The sequence below is a fragment of the Sphaeramia orbicularis genome, chromosome 20, assembly GCF_902148855.1.
Source record: "Sphaeramia orbicularis chromosome 20, fSphaOr1.1, whole genome shotgun sequence".
In the NCBI taxonomy this organism is placed as follows: Eukaryota; Metazoa; Chordata; class Actinopteri; order Kurtiformes; family Apogonidae; genus Sphaeramia; species Sphaeramia orbicularis.
Window position 1 is genome coordinate 36,672,017 of NC_043976.1, and position 18,331 is coordinate 36,690,347.

An 18,331-nucleotide genomic window follows, 5' to 3' on the forward strand; every position below is an offset into this window, starting at 1 on the left:
TTTTACCAGTATGGCCGTGAAATGGGGATTAAATTCTGTTCGAAGTAGTCTTAAATAGATCTTAAAAAGTCGTAAATTTAACCTGTAGGAACCCTGATATGCGGAGTCCTAGTTACACTTTATCTATCAAGAATGATGACACAATGATTTCAAGAGAAGAGCTGGAAATATGTTATTGCAGCTTTATGTGCAACAATGTATGTTTGTGACAATTTGGGTCCCAGTGAAACAAAGACTTAATTTTTACATGGCTTTGCTTTGCAGTTCAGGACTAGAGCGATGTGTGTGGTTATCTGAGGTAAAGACAGCCTTATTAATACGCCCAGACCCGTCAGCATTACTTGCCTTCAAAGGGTATTAACCCATATCACACTCGTACAAGGTCGACGTGGGCTTTTCCCGCAGCATCGGAAAAGGCATGTCATAGAGGGGCTAATGATGGCTGCCATGTTTCACCGCCCCCCCTCCCCATGTGGGATTCCCATGTTCGTCACAGGGCCGTCTCCGCCGGTTCGGGCCGAGGAGGTGGACAGGACGCTGCAGCGGCAGGACAGCGGGGTGGAGTCGGCGCTGCTCTACGCCAAGGCCTGGTCCAAGTACACCAAGGAGCTGCTGGCATGGGTGGAGAAGAGGCTCAGTATGGGTAAGAGAGGAGAAAAGAACTGGAGACTGGATTATGATACGTTTATGAAGGTAGTCGATAAGAGGCACCTGTCGCACTGAAGCCCTAAACAAAGCCAGCTGTTAGTGTTAATCCTTAACCCTTAACCTTAGTGTGTTATTGGAGGACATAACAAGACTTTATTACTTTTGTGAAATTGTCCACATTTTTTATTATGTAGAAAATCAAGGTTAATGAAGTTACCATATTTGGTTCCTTACCTGTAAGTAGCAAAAAAAAAATTAAAATCCAACAAGTAAATATAAAAAATACAACAAAAACACATGTAAGGTGAAAGGAACATGTATTTTAGAACATTAGAACATGACTTTTATGCCCCGTTTCCACTATGTGGTATCGGCTCGACTCGGCTCGGCCTTTTTTGCATTTCCATTATGAAAAAGGACCTGGAATCTGGTACCCGGTACTACTTTTTTGGTATCGCCTCCGCCGAGGTTCCAGGACCGGGGACCAGATACTAAAACGTGACGTGTACACACTGCAGACCACTGATTGGTCAGAGAGTTGTCTCTGTGACCCGCCGTTTTACAAAAAACAGATGCGGAAGTTGACTGTAAATATAGCGGTACATTAATCTACATGATAACGGCCCAAAACTACACCACGGTTGGTCGAGGAGATTCAGTCTTTGGTGGCCAACGTAAAAATTCAGACGAGACAACACGCAACGAGCGAGTTTATCAGCAACTCTCTGAACAGACGACACGGAAGTAACACGCTGCATCACTATGATGACCAGGTACTGAAAAGTCTTTACTATCTTGTAATGGAAACACTCTCCAGGAATACCGAGTCGAGCTGGTTCCACGTAGTGGAAACACGGCATTAGAACATTACAACAACAACCAGTCACGGAAAAAATTATTCGACTATCAAAAGTCATCAAAAACAAAGGTTATGCAATCAAGTACGAACTCCTGTGTGTATCATGTGACTAAAACAGACAGAAAAGAAAACATGGAATGCCTAAAAGCACTGTTTTTGTCAGTACAGTGCCATAGATATTGATGTAAGAACTGAAGTGATTTTGGTTATTATCAAGAAAATCATGGAAAATGGATAGATATCAGCTCTGAAATTAAACTCTTATGAGCTTTTTTTGTTGTTATCATCATATTTGTCCAAACAAATGTACCCTTAATTGGGCCAGGCGTTAAAATGAACAAGAAACTGAAGAAAACAAGGGGCGGTCTAATAATTTTTTCTGCAACTGTAAGTGTCGATCCAGACCCCTGTCCACATCCACATTATCCCTTTGAACATCGTTCCTTACATTAGTACCATTACTTCATGGTACCTAACGAAGCAGGTACACTCACTGTTCATGTGGACCTTCCAGACCCTGGAGACCACATTGGACCTGAGATTGTTGACTCATTGTCCTCACTGAAACTGTTGTTACTGTCTTCAGATTCAGAAAACTGTATTTATCCCATACGAGCAATTCATTTACAGCTTACCACAGACATCGGTCAACATTCAAAGTGCAATGTGACAAACATGAATCAGAATACAATTACAAGATAGGTCATTGGAAGGCAGCTACAAATAGATGCATTAAATAATCAACAATAAATAATCAATAAATACTAACGCAGGCTAAAAGACTTAAAGACCCTGTTGGTTCTGCTAACATTAAAAAATCTCACATAAAATGACTGCTGTCAGAGTTTAAAAGTGTGGCAGCTGATTGTAATGTATGTGGAAATGACCAAAAATAGTCACTTGCCCGATACAGGGTTAATATCTGCCAGCGACTGACCTAAAATGCTTAATAACTTCTAAAGGTTCTGAGGTCACATTGTACAAAAATGTTTGAATCTGAATAAAGATCAATTCAAAGATTTAGAGAGAAATAAAGAGAAATCAGGCTATGGAATCAATTTGGCAATGAGCTGAATATTCACAACTCTTTCTTAAGAACTAAAAAGGCTTAAAATGTAAAATACCAAAGATTATAATTTAAAATGACTCCAATATAAGACATCAGGGACCAAATGTATCTACTGATCTAAAATGTGTAATAACTTCTGAACCACTAATCCTATTAATTCATATAAATAATTCAGGTAAAATGCAGTTTTTCATTTTTTCATGGTCATCAGATATGACCCGTTTGGACGTTCAGAGGCTCCGTAGTGAGCATGGAAACACCGTCATCTTCTACAATATTGATTCACCAGTAAAACCCATGTACTTGGACAAATGACGGTGGCTTTAGATGCTTATTTTAACCTGGAAAAGTCACTTTTTTTCTTGATTTTTCTGTGTTCTGATTAAACAACCTTTGAATTTACTCAGAGCTTTCCAGAACATCTACATGATCAGTAAATGAAATGTAGGAAAATATATGGCTTTTACTGGAAAATGTATTTTAGATCTGTAGATTATTTTGTTCGCTGGTAGCTGTTAAAGAGAGAATGCATAGTCTCTTATTTCTTATTTCGTAAAGATCAAAATCCAGCTCTTGTTGACTCATGTGGTACATTATGGCCTTTAGGCAGCTACTGTCTCATGTTATGTCACAATAGACTGTGTTACATATACAACAAATGACAAAGGTTGTAGATGCTGGTTTTTATGTTCAGTTAATGAAAATATTTTGCTAGAAAAAGACAGTTTTTCTTCATTTTTTTCTGATTTGATATAATAACCTTTGAATTAACTCTGAGCTTTTATGCACATCTACATGATCAGTAAATTAAATATAATAAAATACCAGATTTTCACTGAAAAAATTAAAGTACAGAGGAGGATATCATAGAAAAGCTGCCATAAAAATAGTTCTAGTTGTTTAAGAGTTAAGTACTATATTTTTAGCTTAAGTACTTCATTGTTAAGTCTGAAGATATCTTTATTAGATGGTTTCATAGAGTAAATTGTGGGTATTAAAATATATTGTGATCATTTATTTCACGAAGATTAAGAAAGGATTTTACATAAAGACACACAGAAACCTTTTTATTAGCATTGATCCTTCTGTATATGACGTGTTTTTTTAAAATAGTGTCGCTCTTTTCTCATGTAAACACTGTATTTTCAATGAACAAAAGTGAGGAATTGTGTCCAAAATCCTGAGAATATTTACTTGAGCTTGACCTCAAACAATAAAAGTCTTACACAGGTTCAGGATATTAGTGTGTGTGACAGAGAGGTTTTGTTTGGTAAACTGGTTAATGAATGGTTTCAGTCTAATACTTAGTCACATGACCAGTCAAAACAGCGACACAAAGCAGCAGTCAGCCTGTACAGAACATGTATTATCAGGCCTGCAGTCATGTTATTTACTTAACACTTCCACTTTGGTTAATGCTTTATTTGCTGATTAATTTTATAGATTTGTGTTGTGACTCAAGGACGCTGTGTGATTCAATCAGAAAGCACTTCATTGTTTTCAGTTATCCTTGAATACTGCACAGTAAAGTTTAATAGAATGTAAATATTTGCACATACTACTACTTCCTATGCAGCTATGGAACGCCTTATCAGCTGTAAATGATGCTAAATGATATGAGTTGTATTTCTGTTGTATTTGCAGATATCGAGTGTGCAAAGAGCTACGCCAAAATGGCCGAATCTGCCAAGACGCTTGCAAGTCAACAGGTGAATATGTGCTACATGCTACATGCTACACACTGGAAAAAAAATCTAAATCTTGCGAAGTATATTTTTCTCATTTCTTGTCCAAATATCTCATCACACTTAAAATAAGACATAATCACCTAAAGAGGAACTTTTCAGTGAGATATAAGAGGCTCTGTAGTTACCATGGAAACACTGTCATCTTCTACAAGGTGGATTCACAAGTAAAACCCATGGAGTTTGATGAATGACAGTAGATGGAGACGCTTGTTTTATGTTCAGTTAATGATGTATTTTGCTAAAAAAGTCACTTTTTCTTCAGTTTTCTCTGTTTATGGTATAATAACCATCAATTTTTGTTTTAATTTTTTATAGTTGATTTTATTATTACTATTGTTTCCCCTATTCTTATTTATTTTTAATGTGTTGTGTTTTTAGGGAGATGAACAGAATAAGAATTTCATTGCGTAGTATAACTACCTGTTTTGCTATGCATATGACAAAAAAAAACCTCTTGAATCTTGAAAGCAACTTCACTGGAAAAAATCAAAATCTTACCAAGTGTATTTTTCTCATTTCTAGTCCAAATATCTCATCACACTTAAAATAAGACATAATCACCTAAAGAGTAACTTTTCAGTGAGATATAAGAACTTATTTTTAGACAATAGATCTCATTTCAAGAAATCTTACCAATATAATTTTCACTTGTTTCATTGGCAGATTTTTTTGCTTAATTCAAGATTTTTTTTTTGCTTAATTCAAGCAAAAAAAAATCTGTCAGTGGAACAAGTGAAAATTATATTGATAAGATTTCTTGAAATTAGATCTATTGTCTAAAAATAAGTTCTTATATCTCACTGAAAAGTTACTCTTTAGGTGATTATGTCTTATTTTAAGTGTGACGAGATATTTTGACTAGAAATGAGAAAAATACACTTGGTAAGATTTTGATTTTTGCAGTGCATTACTGTGCAAAAGCTTTAGGCTACCATTAGGTTTGTTGTTGCAGCAAAGTTGTGATTTCCATCCATATGCAAGCAGAATATTCACTAAATACGTCAAAAATAAGAACATTATAGGAGCTTATGGGATGGAGAAAAGAATAACATAAGTCTTAAGAAGTAATGTCCCTACCAGATTACTGCAGGAAACTTTACAAGGGATGTAATGGTTTTACCTCGACCGCCGTGTAATTATCATGCGAACGCGATAATTACAACAGATTTGGTTGGATTTCTTATCCCTTGATAACCAACATACAGGACCCCTACTGGAAGAACCCTATCGATGTCAGCTTCTCTATGAGTTTTAAAAGTCATCCAAATGACTGGCGCTTTAGTTGAAAATCAGTTTTTTCAACATAAATCAAGCAATAATAGGCTGATTGAGATAAAATTTGGTTAATATCAATCGTCTTACAAATGTTCATTTTCTTGCTGCAATCCAGAGCTCATATGGGGTCATTTTCATTCACTAGGTGGAGTTTTGTGGGGAAAAATTGGTTCTCTGACCATTATTCTGCCACTATCAGGTCGATGGAGCTCAAACTGAGTTCATATCGATTGTCTAACAATTAGCTATCATGGGTAGATTCATAGATAGCAGAGGATTGGGGGGATTTCAGGGATATAAGCCTTGTTCATTACACATTGTTGCACATTGTTGATTTTTCATTATGATTATTACACATTGTATATTATTGCATGTGTTTAGTTATTGCAGAGCTCAGTGTAATGTTTGCTCTGGGGCAGAAGCTGTTTTCCAGTCTTGTAGTCTCTGCTCCTATGGTCCTGTATCTACGACTGTATTTATGACAGTCGATCCAAGACACTTCAGGATGTAAATAAACGTCCCACTAAATACTGACCATTGCACTTAGAAGCCTATTAGTTCAGATTTTTTTGTTCACATGTGTAGTATTTTCTATATTTTGTTGCAGTATCTTTATAAAGAGACAGATAAATAGAACTATGTCCATGTAAATGTATGCAATAAATGAAAATGGACTAAGACTTTTGCTGAATTTTTTACTCTACAACACATTTATCTTGCAATGTTGTGGAGGGGCGACACGGTGGTGCAGTGGATGGCACTCGTGCCTCACAGCAAGAAGGTCCTGGGTTCGATTCCTGGGGGTGGGACCTTTCTGTGTGGAGTTTGCATGTTCTCCCCGTGTCTGCGTGGGTTCTCTTCGGGTACTCCGGCTTCCTCCCACCATCCAAAGACATACACTGATAGGTTAATTGGTTAATCTAAATTGCCCATAGGTGTGAATGTGAGAGTGATTGTTTGTCTCTATATGTCAGCCCTGCGATGAATTGGCGAAATGTCCAGGGTGTACCCCGCCTATGCCCGTAAGTAGCTGGGATAGGCTCCAAGTGACCCTAGTGAGGATAAAGCAGGTTCAGATAATGAATGAATGAATGTTGTAGAGGGTTGACACTAATATTTTGCTCTTTTTCTTCAGGAATTCATGCCTTTCCGCGAGATCTTCACGAATGCCTTCAAGAATGACATTGAATATAGTCAGCTGGTACTTCAGACTGCAGCAGTCCTCCAAAGCAACAAATTTATCCAGGTAAAATGACAAATCCCACGGATTTTCTGATGAGGCGGTTTTCTCTTTGACACTGATGGTATGTGTGTATTTGTGGTTGTTTTTAGCCGCTCCTGGCCAGAAAGAATGAGCTGGACAAACTACGAAAAGAGGTCAAAGAGCAGTGGCAAAGAGAGCAGAAGAAAATGGTGAGTCTGCTGTTATTAGGGTCACGTTCTGAAGAAGCATGTGGTATCTGAGGGTATTCTACTGACATGCTATGCTGGTAATCTGGGTCTGCAAATATTAGGGGCTTGGTCCAAGAATGCCAGATGGCATTTGGTCAAGTTGAGTCCCATCAATATCCTGTGATAACTACCCTTTGATCTCAATTAAGAGGAAATATTTTCCAGAGAATGTAATATTCATGTATACCAAATCCATATGAAGACAGTAGAATATCATAATTATTGATTTGAAAAGTTAAATCTATAGAAAGTGAAAAAAAAAATCCTCCAAAACCTAGCTATTTTATGTCGAGACCTATTTTTGGTTATGTAGGGAAAAAAAATAAATCTTTTTTTTAGATTAGTGACAAAATAATCTTAAATTCTAATGAAACCATGCTTAAGCAGAGGGTTAAATGCTTTCTTTCAGAAATTTCCATTGGTTTAGCTCATTTGATTACTTAGTGATTTAAAAAAAAACATGTTTTTTGAGAAAAGTGAAATTCCCTACATAACCAGCACCATCTGATATTCAAATGCTTAAAAAAAAGCAATTCACACCAATTTTTCCGACAAAATTATTTTTGTAATGATAAAAGGGTGTATAAAAGGTCATAAAACTATATTGAAAGTAGAAATATATGATTGAGATTTCCAATTATAGCAGTGATAAGTTATGTTATTATTCATTCTTAGAGAACTTTCCAAGGGACTGAATTTAGTTTGTATAAAGTTCCGTAATTTTCTTGAAAATCCTTTTTTGGCCGGTTTTGGCCCAGGGGCAGTATATTTGACACTCCTGATTTATGGGTTATTATGATAGTATTTTACTGGAATGACTCAGTTGAGATCAAATTGGGTTGAATGTGGAACCTAAACCAAAATGATTTTAACATCCTTAATTGTTAATATCTCAATGTAATTTTTGTATTTCATCATCCTACTGGCTGGATTGGACCCTTAGACGGGCTAGTTTTGACCCGCGGGCCGTATGTTTGACACCCCTGCTGTACATAATCTCTACAGGGTCGGGGAGCAAAATTTACAATATTTTGAGGCAGGGATTGAAAGACAGTGTATGACCAATTAGTTTATTGAAAGTCATGAGAATTTATTTGCCACAAGAAAATGTACATAATAGAAAATGTTTTTATTCTATGTGTCCTCCTTTTTTCTCAATAACTGCCTTCACACGCTTCCTGAAACTTGCGCAAGTGTTCCTCAAATATTCGGGTGACAACTTCTCCCATTCTTCTTTCATAGTATCTTTAAGAAAGTGGACATTGCTGTGTGATGTTCTATTGGTAGCATGTTCTAACACGCCCCAAATAGCAGAATCCAGAGGGTTTAGATCTGGGCTAGAAGGCGGCCATAAACATGATTCCCAAAAACTGCTAAAGTTGGATTTGTTGCTGTTGTCAACAAGTGTTTTGGTGTTCTTGTGTAAGATTTTAACTTCAAATCCTATTTTACTGCATTTCTAACGGTCTTGTTGTCTACCTCAAGTTCAATTGCCATTTTTCTCATGGATTTGGTTGGATCCTTTAGGATTTTGGATTTGAGAGCTTTAATAAAAGCTTTGGTACGTTTTTTTTGTTGCTTCCTCCACTTCCAGACTTTCTTGTAATAGTTTTGCTCATAGTCATTCTCTTCTTTCCATTATAAACAGTCTTTATGGACACTCCAACTGTTTTTGAAATCTCCTTTGGTGTGACGAGTGCATTCAGCAAATCACACACTCTTTGACGTTTGCTTTCCTGATTACTCATATGGGCAAAAGTGTCTGAAAAGGTATGGATAATAGTGTTAGATATGATTATGACATCGATATATGTTTGGTTTCAAAACAGTTGACATAGTGCCTGCTGAGAAAAAAACAACTAAATGTTCATTGTAAATTTTGCTTCCCCACCCTGTATATGTGTCCTGGTATGAACATAATATATAAATATATGTGTTGTGTTTCCAGCACGAGGCGGACAGCGCTCTGAAGAAGGCCCGGCTGCTGCAGGCCCAGCGGCAGGAGGAGTACGACAAGGCCAAGGTGTCCACCAGCCGCCTGGAGGAGGAGCAGACCGGAGGCGGAGGGGGGACGGCGGCGGCCAAACAGCTGGAGAAGAGGAGGAGGTTGGAGGAGGAGGCACTGCAGAAGGTACAGCATTCTTTCACATTCTGTTTATCAGTGAATAATTCCCAGTCTTGTAATCATTCTATGGTGCACAGCCCTTTTCTTTCCCACTCTACAATAACTCACCTACGTCTGATGCCTCTGGTCATAAATCTATTCGCACTTAATGTCTCATTCTGAATATTACAGCTGGTTTTGAACCTTACAAGTTTATTTTGGCACATACACAGGATACTCACACAGGTCTTGAAAGTCTTAAAAAGGTTGGAATTTTGAAACGCTGTTTTCCAGACCTGTAAAAGTTTGGAATTTTGTATGAAAGTCTTAATAAAGTATGGAAAAAAGTGTCTCTCATAGTCAATTTTTAGAGTTTGCTCAAAGGCACATAATGTTCTAGTAGGATAAGATAGTACGGATACTCCTGCATTATGTGGTTGTTTTATCAATGACATCAGAATGATTAAAAAAAAACCCCAAATACTCAGTCTTATGTTTACGCAATAGCTAAGGGAAACAAGGTGAGGTGGCGTTTTTGGCTACATGGCACAAAAATGCATCATGGGAATTTTTTTTTTTCCCGCAATGACGACTCAAAAAGCTGAAATTTAACCCATAAAGACCCAAACAGCCACTGACGACCAAAACCATCTACTGATCTAAAAAGGTTTAATACCTGCTGAACCACTAATTCTATCAATACATGTAAATAATTGGTGTAAAATACAGTTTGTCGTCTTTTCATGGTCATCAGATATGACCCATTTGGATGTTCAGAGGCTCTGCAGTTACCATGGAAACACTGTCATCTTCTACAACGTTGATTTGATTCACCAGTAAAACCCATGGAGTTTGATAAATGACAGTGGATGGAGACGCTTGATTTATGTTCAGTTAATGATGTATTTTGCTTAAAAAAAAAAAAAAAAAGTAACTTTTTCTTCAGTTTTCTTTGTTTTTGGGTATAATAGCAATCAACTTCACTGGAAAAAAATCAAAATCTTACCAAGTGTATTTTTCTCATTTCTTGTCCAAATATCTCATCACACTTAAAATAAGACATAATCACCTAAAGAGTAACTTTTCAGAAGTAAGACAAGTTTATTTGTATAGCACATTTCAGCAACAAGGCAATTCAAGGTGCTTCACACAGGAAATTGAAATACAATAACAAGGGAAAAAGAAACACGTTTAAAAAAAAATACAAAAGAAACATGTAAAAGTTGTTTAAAAACAGCAAGTAAGAAAACAACACATAAAACCCAAAAATATAAAAACACACACATATTAAAGTAAGAGTTGCAGTGCAGAGTTTCAAAAGAGAATATAACATTTAAAAAGTAAAAAGCCTTTTAGTCAAAGGCAGCAGTGAACATGTGAGTCTTTAACCTTGACTTAAAAGAACTCAGACTCTCAGCAGACCTGATATTTTCTGGTAGTTTGTTCCAGATATACGGAGCATAGAAACTGAACGCTGATTCTCCATGTTTTCAGTGAGATATAGGAACTTATTTTTAGACAATAGGCAAGGCAAGGCAGGTTTATTTATATAGCACATTTCATTTACAAGACAATTCAAAGTGCTTTACATAAAACATTAAAAGCATTAGAGCAGAAGCAATAAAAAGCAACACATCTCATTTCAAGAAATCTTACCAGTATAATTTTCACTTGTTTCATTGGCAGATTTTTTTTTGCTTAATTCAAGATTTTTTTGCTTAATTCAAGCAAAAAAAAAAAAAAAATTGCCAATGGAACAAGTGACAATTATCTTGGTAAGATTTCTTGAAATAAGATTTTCAAGCTCTATTGTCTAAAAATAAGTTCTTACATCTCACTGAAGTTACTCTTTAGGTCATTATATCTTATTTTAAGTGTGATGAGATATTTTGACTAGAAATGAGAAAAATACACTTGGTAAGATTTAGATTTTTTCCAGTGCATTCTATTTTTATTGTGTGTCGAGCTGCTGCTGCTACACTGTAATTTCCCAGTTTTGGATGAATAAACTACATCCATCTATCTGTCTGACAGGCTGAAGAGGCCAGAGAACACTGCAAAGCCTGTCAGGTCGATGTCGGCGTGAGGAGAGTCGACCTGGCCAACACCAAAAGTGTGATCATCACTCAGCTCCGGGAAATGGTCTCTCAGTGCGACCTCACCCTCAAGGCTGTAAGTGCAAAGTTCTGCAGTTGAAAACGCAGGTTGCACCGTCTGCAAATGCCCTCCCACGCTCAGAAAAAACTGCAAAGGGTAATGTTTTCTCGCTGTTGGTTTTTAGGTGACGGTCAACTGGTTCCAGCTCCAGCAGGCCCAGGTTGTGTCTCTCCCCGTCAACCACCAGAGCCTTTGTGAAAATGCCAAACTTTACGAGCCGGGCCAGCGCTATATTGACTTTGTCAGGAGTTTGCCCACGGACGGGCCTCGTCTGGAGTCGCACTCATTCGATACAGCCGTCACACAAAACACAGGGTAAGACATGGACATACTCCCTCTGTGAAACCACAAAACACATGTGGAGTACAGTACAGTAGAGTGGAATGGCGTAGAGTAGCATGGAATGGAATGGCATAGTGTAGGGTAGGGTACAGTGGAATGGAATGGCGTAGCGTAGAGTAGAGTAGAGTGGAATGGAATGGAATAGCGTAGAGTGGAATGGAATGGCATAGAGTAGAGTAGAATGGAATGGAATAGCGTATAATGGAATGGAATGGCATAGAGTAGAGTAGAATGGAATAGAATGGAATAGCGTATAATGGAATGGAATGGCATAGAGTAGAGTAGAATGGAATGGCGTATAATGGAATGGAATGGAATGGCATAGCGTAGAGTGGAATGGAATGGCGTAGCGGAGGGTAGAGTGGAATGGAATGGCATAGCGTAGGGTAGAGTATAGTGGAATGGAATGGCGTAGAGTGGAATGGAATGGCGTAGAGTAGAGTGGAATGGAGTGGAATAGTGTACAATGGAATGGAATGGCATAGTGTAGAGTGGAATGGAATGGAATGGCATAGCGTAGAGTAGAGTAGAGTGGAATGGAATGGCAAAGGTGGAGTGGAATTAAATGGAATAGAGTAGAGTGGAATGGAATGGCATAGAGTAGAGAAGAATGGAATGGAATAGCGTATAATGGAATGGAATGGCATAGAGTAGAGTAGAATGGAATGGAATGGCGTATAATGGAATGGAATGGAATGGCATAGCGTAGAGTGGAATGGAATGGCGTAGCGGAGGGTAGAGTGGAATGGAATGGCATAGCGTAGGGTAGAGTATAGTGGAATGGAATGGCGTAGAGTGGAATGGAATGGCGTAGAGTAGAGTAGAGTGGAATGGAGTGGAATAGTGTACAATGGAATGGAATGGCATAGTGTAGAGTGGAATGGAATGGAATGGAATGGCATAGCGTAGAGTAGAGTAGAGTGGAATGGAATGGCAAAGGTGGAGTGGAATTAAATGGAATAGAGTAGAGTGGAATGGAATGGAATAGAGTAGAGTGGAATGGAATGGCATAGCGTGGAGTGGAATGGAGTAGCGTGGAATAGAGTAGAGTGGCATGGAATGGCTTAGAGTAGAGTAGAATGGAACAGAATAGAATGGCATAGCGTAGAGTAGAATGGAACGGAATGGAATAGCGTAGAGTAGAATGGAACTGAATGGAATGGGATAGAATAGCTTAGAGTAGAATAGAATAGAATGTCATAGCATAGGGTAACATAGCATAGCATGGAGTGGCATAGAATAAAGTGGAATGGAATAGAACAGAATAGCGTAGCATAGCATACCATGGCATAGGGTAACATAGAATAGAATAGAATAGAATAGAATAGAATGGTGAAGTATAGCATAGCACTGAATAAAGTAGAACAGCCTGTACTGCCATTGTGTGTACAATGAAATTAAAGGTGCTAGTTCAGTCAGTGCAACAATATTAATAAAACACCAGTACGTCAGAAAATAAGAATAGATTGAATTTGAAATGACAAAAACTAAAATAAGATAATAGAATATAAAATTTTTGCAAAAGTGAGATAAGAATAGATGTAAACAAAATCCCAAAACAGAATAGAATAGCATAGCATACAATAAAATAGAATAGCATGCATAAAGTAGCATGCCATAAAGTAGCATAGCATAGAATAGAATAGAACAGCCTGTATCGTCATTGTGTGTACAATGAAATTATGTGGCATTATGTGTATCTACGAACAGTATTAACACTATGTATAACCTCTGAAAACAGTATGTACATTTATGAACTCAAGTCTATATAAAAAAATTGTGCATTTATACTTGATAAATATTGCATTGTTATTGCAGAACAGAAGATTATCACACGACTTATTGCACATAATTTCACATATTACAGGGTTGTTGCGCATTTTTGGAAGCGATCCACATCACATGTTCAGGAATACACCCCCTCTTCCCTACGTCAGCCCCTGGCATTATCTGTGTTTATGTTTGTCCGATTTTATCAAGGAAGTGACTGGGGTATTTTTTAAAGACGGCTCCGTGGCACTGTACGAGGTGCAGTGATTGAGAGAGACGGTTTGTTTTGGAAAGCGTAAAACAATTGGGTTGGCCAGGGCTTCCTGCGGAAATGACTGCGGTCACGGGACGGAGGAGTCGGGGCAGCGAGCTCGCCACCAGTCACACTAAAGCGCTTTGAAAGTGACCTTTTTAGCGGCTTTTATATTATATGCCCTTTCTGTCAGAATTATGTGGAAAATAACTGCCGACTGACCACAGGGCGATTCACGGTGACCGCTTTCGTTTAGGGGTTTGGTTATAAGAGTCAGTTTCCTTTTGGGAGAGTTTTGTTGACACAGGTTTATAGTCACACACACACACACACACACACTAGACAGATGGAAATAAGAGAGTGCTTTGTTCTCACTTAGTTTTCTCCCTTTACCCCCCACCCCCCTCAAAACCCCCCAACTCTGATCTCTGTGATCAAAAGGATTCAGCTCTGGAGAGAGGAAATGAAACTCGGACGCACGAACATGCACACGCCCACACCGCTGGCCTTCATATGGTTAAATATAGGCCACTGACCTACATCTGGCATATTGTGAGATATATTAGGATACTTATGTTGACAATGAGTTGAATGGCCAACGCGTCAGCTGTTCCACGTCCGTGATCCTTATCGTTTAATCACGGTTGAGCCTTAATCAAGTTGATGAAGAGGAGGAGCTGATCATGATCTGACGACCACTTAAGTACTTTAAGAAATTAGCAAATATAAACGATCACTTAATCCTCGAGAAAACAGCTTTGGAAATGCCTATTAGACCACCAGGGGTTTTCTATAGCAGTTTAACCTGTTGATTGGCTTTTTTTTTTTTTTTTTTTTTGAAAATTGCTTGTTTCAGGATTGTTTTTCAGTGTCAGATGCTCTAAATTTATGTGTCACTTGTACTAAAGTGAAATCTTATTGGAAAAAAAATCCATTTTACTTTGCACATTACAGTTTATTTACTGTTTGATTTTCCAGATTTTCTCTTTTATAGATGTAATTTATTATGTCTAGTGTGTTTGCTTTTGTATTCTATTTTTATTCTTATTTTCGATTTTTACCGTTTGTCATGCTGCTGCTATACATCAATAATATCTATCTATCTATCTATCTATCTATCTATCTATCTATCTATCTATCTATCTATCTATCTATCTATCTATCTATCTATCTATCTATCTATCTATCTATCTATCTATCTATCTATCTGTCTATCTGTCTGTCTATCTGTCTAGATTTTAGTTGTCATTAATCTTAAGGTAAGACAGTAGCATTTACAGTAAAGTGAGTATATAGAACAGGAAAGATGGTAAAAAAAAAAAGTTATAGAAGGAGTTATAAAAATACATCTTATACTGCTCTTTGTATGTTTTAGTTTGTTATAATGTCTGTTTTTTTAATGAAATGAAAAAAAAGAAAGTAGGAATAATATAAAAACATTAATATGACATAGTGATAGTAAGTTTAGTACAAGTTATTTCTTTATTATATTTGTGAAGCAACATTTACTTGGGCCTTTTGCCACAATTTTGTCTCACAGTTGCACAGAAGAATGATGTTAAGTTGTTGATTTTTCATCACTTCAGTTGTCACTGTGGTTTCCAAAGCTGTAAAATTACTCAAAACAGTTTTATTACCACCATTAAGCATAAATACTTTGTTAACCACAGCCTCTGAAGAGGGAGAGAATATATTCAATGGAAATGGAGACTCATTCTGCAAAAATAGAGTTTGTTACTGTGTTTTGGGCAAAAAACAAGTTTAGGCGGATTTTTTTTTTTTTAACCATCCTGCAACAGTTTAAGTGCAGCCCAATATCTGTACATTATCTATCTTTATGTTCCTTCAACCATGGATGTTACTCCTTCCTTCCGTCACTGCGTACTGAATTGGGAAAGTTCCGTTTTTCTTACTGTGTACCTGAAACCTAAAACTCTCTCCAAAACCATCTGAAACTTACCACGCTTTTATCATTAGGACAATGTAAATCCTTAATCACTTCGTATTTTACCTCCAGCTGCTCATGTCTTTAAGTCAGTATCTTTGTTTTTAGTTCATCTTTATAACTTTGACTTTTTGGCACTTCTTAGTTTTTGTTCTTTTTTTTTTTTACCTCTGCCAAGGAGGTTATGTTTTTGCCAGGGTTTGTTTGTTTGTTTGTCTGTCTGTTTGTTTGTCTGTCTGTTAGTGTGCAACATAACTCAAAAAGTTATGGACAGATTTTGATGAAATATTCAGGGTTTGTTGGAAATGGGATAAGGAAGAAATGATTAAATTTTGGTGGTGATCGGGGGTGGGGGGGCCCACGGGGGGGCCCATTTCCAACAAACCCTGAAAATTTCATCAAAATCTGTCCATAACTTTTTGAGTTATGTTACACACTAACGGACAGACAAACAGACAGACAAACAAACAAACAAACCCTGGCAAAAACATAACCTCTTTGGCGTGGGGGGGGCCCACAGGGGGGGCCACTGATCAGCCTTGGCGGAGGTCTGCGCTCTCCGAGTGCTTCTAGTTTATTTATGAAATTTATTTTGACATCCTATTATTTTTTTCTTCAGTACTGCAGTCAACCAAAGATGGCATGAATTACCTGCGCAGCTCTACTGTGAGAAAATATAAAATAAAAAAACATCTGACAAAAACATATGGCACGACTTCTAATACGGCATTGTATGTTTCAAATATTTTGTGTTTTAAATCCATAATTCCATCTTCTTTTACCTCCAGCTGCTCCTGTTTTTAAGTAGACTTCTTCTTCTCTGTTTTCAATTTGTCTTTGTCACGTTTACTTTTCGGTATTTCTGATTGGATGTTTCATATGCCTTGTTCTGTCTTGGCTTTATTGTAAATGAGGTTGCATCCTCAATATATCTCCGAGTTTAAATCAAAGTTACATAAATAAATACTCAAACATTAGTAGCGTCTTAAATGCCATTAAGTCCATTCCGTCTTGTTCCTCCACAGGATGCTTTTCAACAAGCGTTCCCTGAGCGGCAGCCATTCATCCCACAGTAACCTATCACAGGCGTCCGTCACCTCCGACATCCTGAGTCCAGATGATGTGGACGGTCCCAACGGTTCCCAACACCCCAAGATTTCAGAAAGACGCTCCAACAGTAGCACCGACATCCAAGGTATACGGCTTTATATGTAATCTGTGAACTTCTGCTGTTATATAAGAGGTGTCTGTACTAATATCCATGACCTGGATTAATAATAATAATCAGAGAACGGGCAGAGATAGGAGACAGAATTCTTAAGACAAGCTCTAGACTGCAGCCGACTTCCTTCTCTCATTATCTCTGTTTGTTTTGTTTTACTTAGGAATGCGGCTCCACAAAGCATTTGGCTAATGATTGCATCAGGGATTAATGGGCTCACAATTTTTCAGCCTATTTAGGTGAAAACATTGCAGTATTAAGGCCCTTATAGTAGGTTAATGGTATTTAGTGAATGGTTAACAGTATTTATTGGTACTGAAGTCAACTGGAACAGGGTTATTAACTCTTTAAGTGCCAGACAGTTAAGGGGCTAATAAGCCTTAAAAGTGCCACAGAATTTGGCCGTTTTTCAGTATTTCGCGTCGTTTTTATAATATTTGAAGAATCCTGCAGGAAACCACTCGGTAACATCCGACCGATTGCTGATTAGATCCAAAACGCACCGGACGCAGCTGATTCATTATTGATCGTAATTTGCATAATTTATAATAATAATAATAATAATAATAATAATAATAATAATAATAATAATCTTTATTTATATAGCACTTTTCATACATTAAAAACTGTAGCACAAAGTGCTTTACATATCAGTTTAAAAATCAGTACCGCCCCCCACCCACACCCACCCCCACCCGCACACACACACACATATACATGCAAACCCACAAGCTCACACATACTTAAGAAGACTGACTGAGCACGGGTAGACCAGAACAAAAATGTACAAGTAAAAGTAAAACATCAATTTAGGAGGCGCTGTCTCAGGGAGCCATCCGCACCAGGAGGCAGCCGCCGACCCCGGCGACCAGGCACCAGCAGCACAGCCCCGCATCCCAACTAGTGGGAGAGGGCCAACTGGGACCCCCACCCACCAGAAAGGAGCGGACCCCAGTGAGAGAAGGCACCACAGCCCCCGGAGTCCACAGCCGCCCCCCGGCATGGAGGGCTCCCTCTGATGAAACACCGGAGAATAAGAAACATTAAAAAGATATAAAAAATATTATTCGGTCGCGTGACCTCAAATTCCCATCTGCTTGGTCTCAAAAGGGGGACACAGAAAGAACGTCATCGAAATGTGAGAAAGAAATGGGGGTGGATGGTTTGTTTGTACACAAATATGGCGTGTTCTCCAAAGCCGATCTGATCGGCCCGTGGCACTTTACAGGTTGTTTTCGTAAAGCCGATTTAATCGGCCCATGGCACTGAAAGTGTTAATGATACATTTCTGTTACTCAAAAGATATATATATATTTTTTTATTTTATTGGTTTATTTAATAGGGACCATGCACATTTATGAACATTGCTGTATGAAAAATACACCCATGTAAATATGCCAGAATTCGTAAAAATAACTACTTTTCATCTGCAGTCCCATATGTTGACAAAATGTGAAGGAAATGTCTTTTTTGTGTCTCACAAAGTT

At 37.8% G+C, this 18,331-nt stretch overlaps 1 protein-coding gene across 1 annotated transcript in view; it reads left to right on the top strand.

Moving 5' to 3' along the window:
* Window positions 1-18,331, top strand: part of arhgap29a (Rho GTPase activating protein 29a) — an 86,255-nt gene that overhangs the window by 46,243 nt on the left and 21,681 nt on the right. Inside the window, 8 exon segments of the mRNA XM_030123325.1 lie at window positions 497-643; window positions 4,221-4,285; window positions 6,735-6,845; window positions 6,932-7,012; window positions 9,000-9,182; window positions 11,190-11,327; window positions 11,437-11,627; window positions 16,648-16,817. Of these exon segments, the coding sequence (XP_029979185.1) occupies window positions 497-643; window positions 4,221-4,285; window positions 6,735-6,845; window positions 6,932-7,012; window positions 9,000-9,182; window positions 11,190-11,327; window positions 11,437-11,627; window positions 16,648-16,817 (1,086 nt within the window).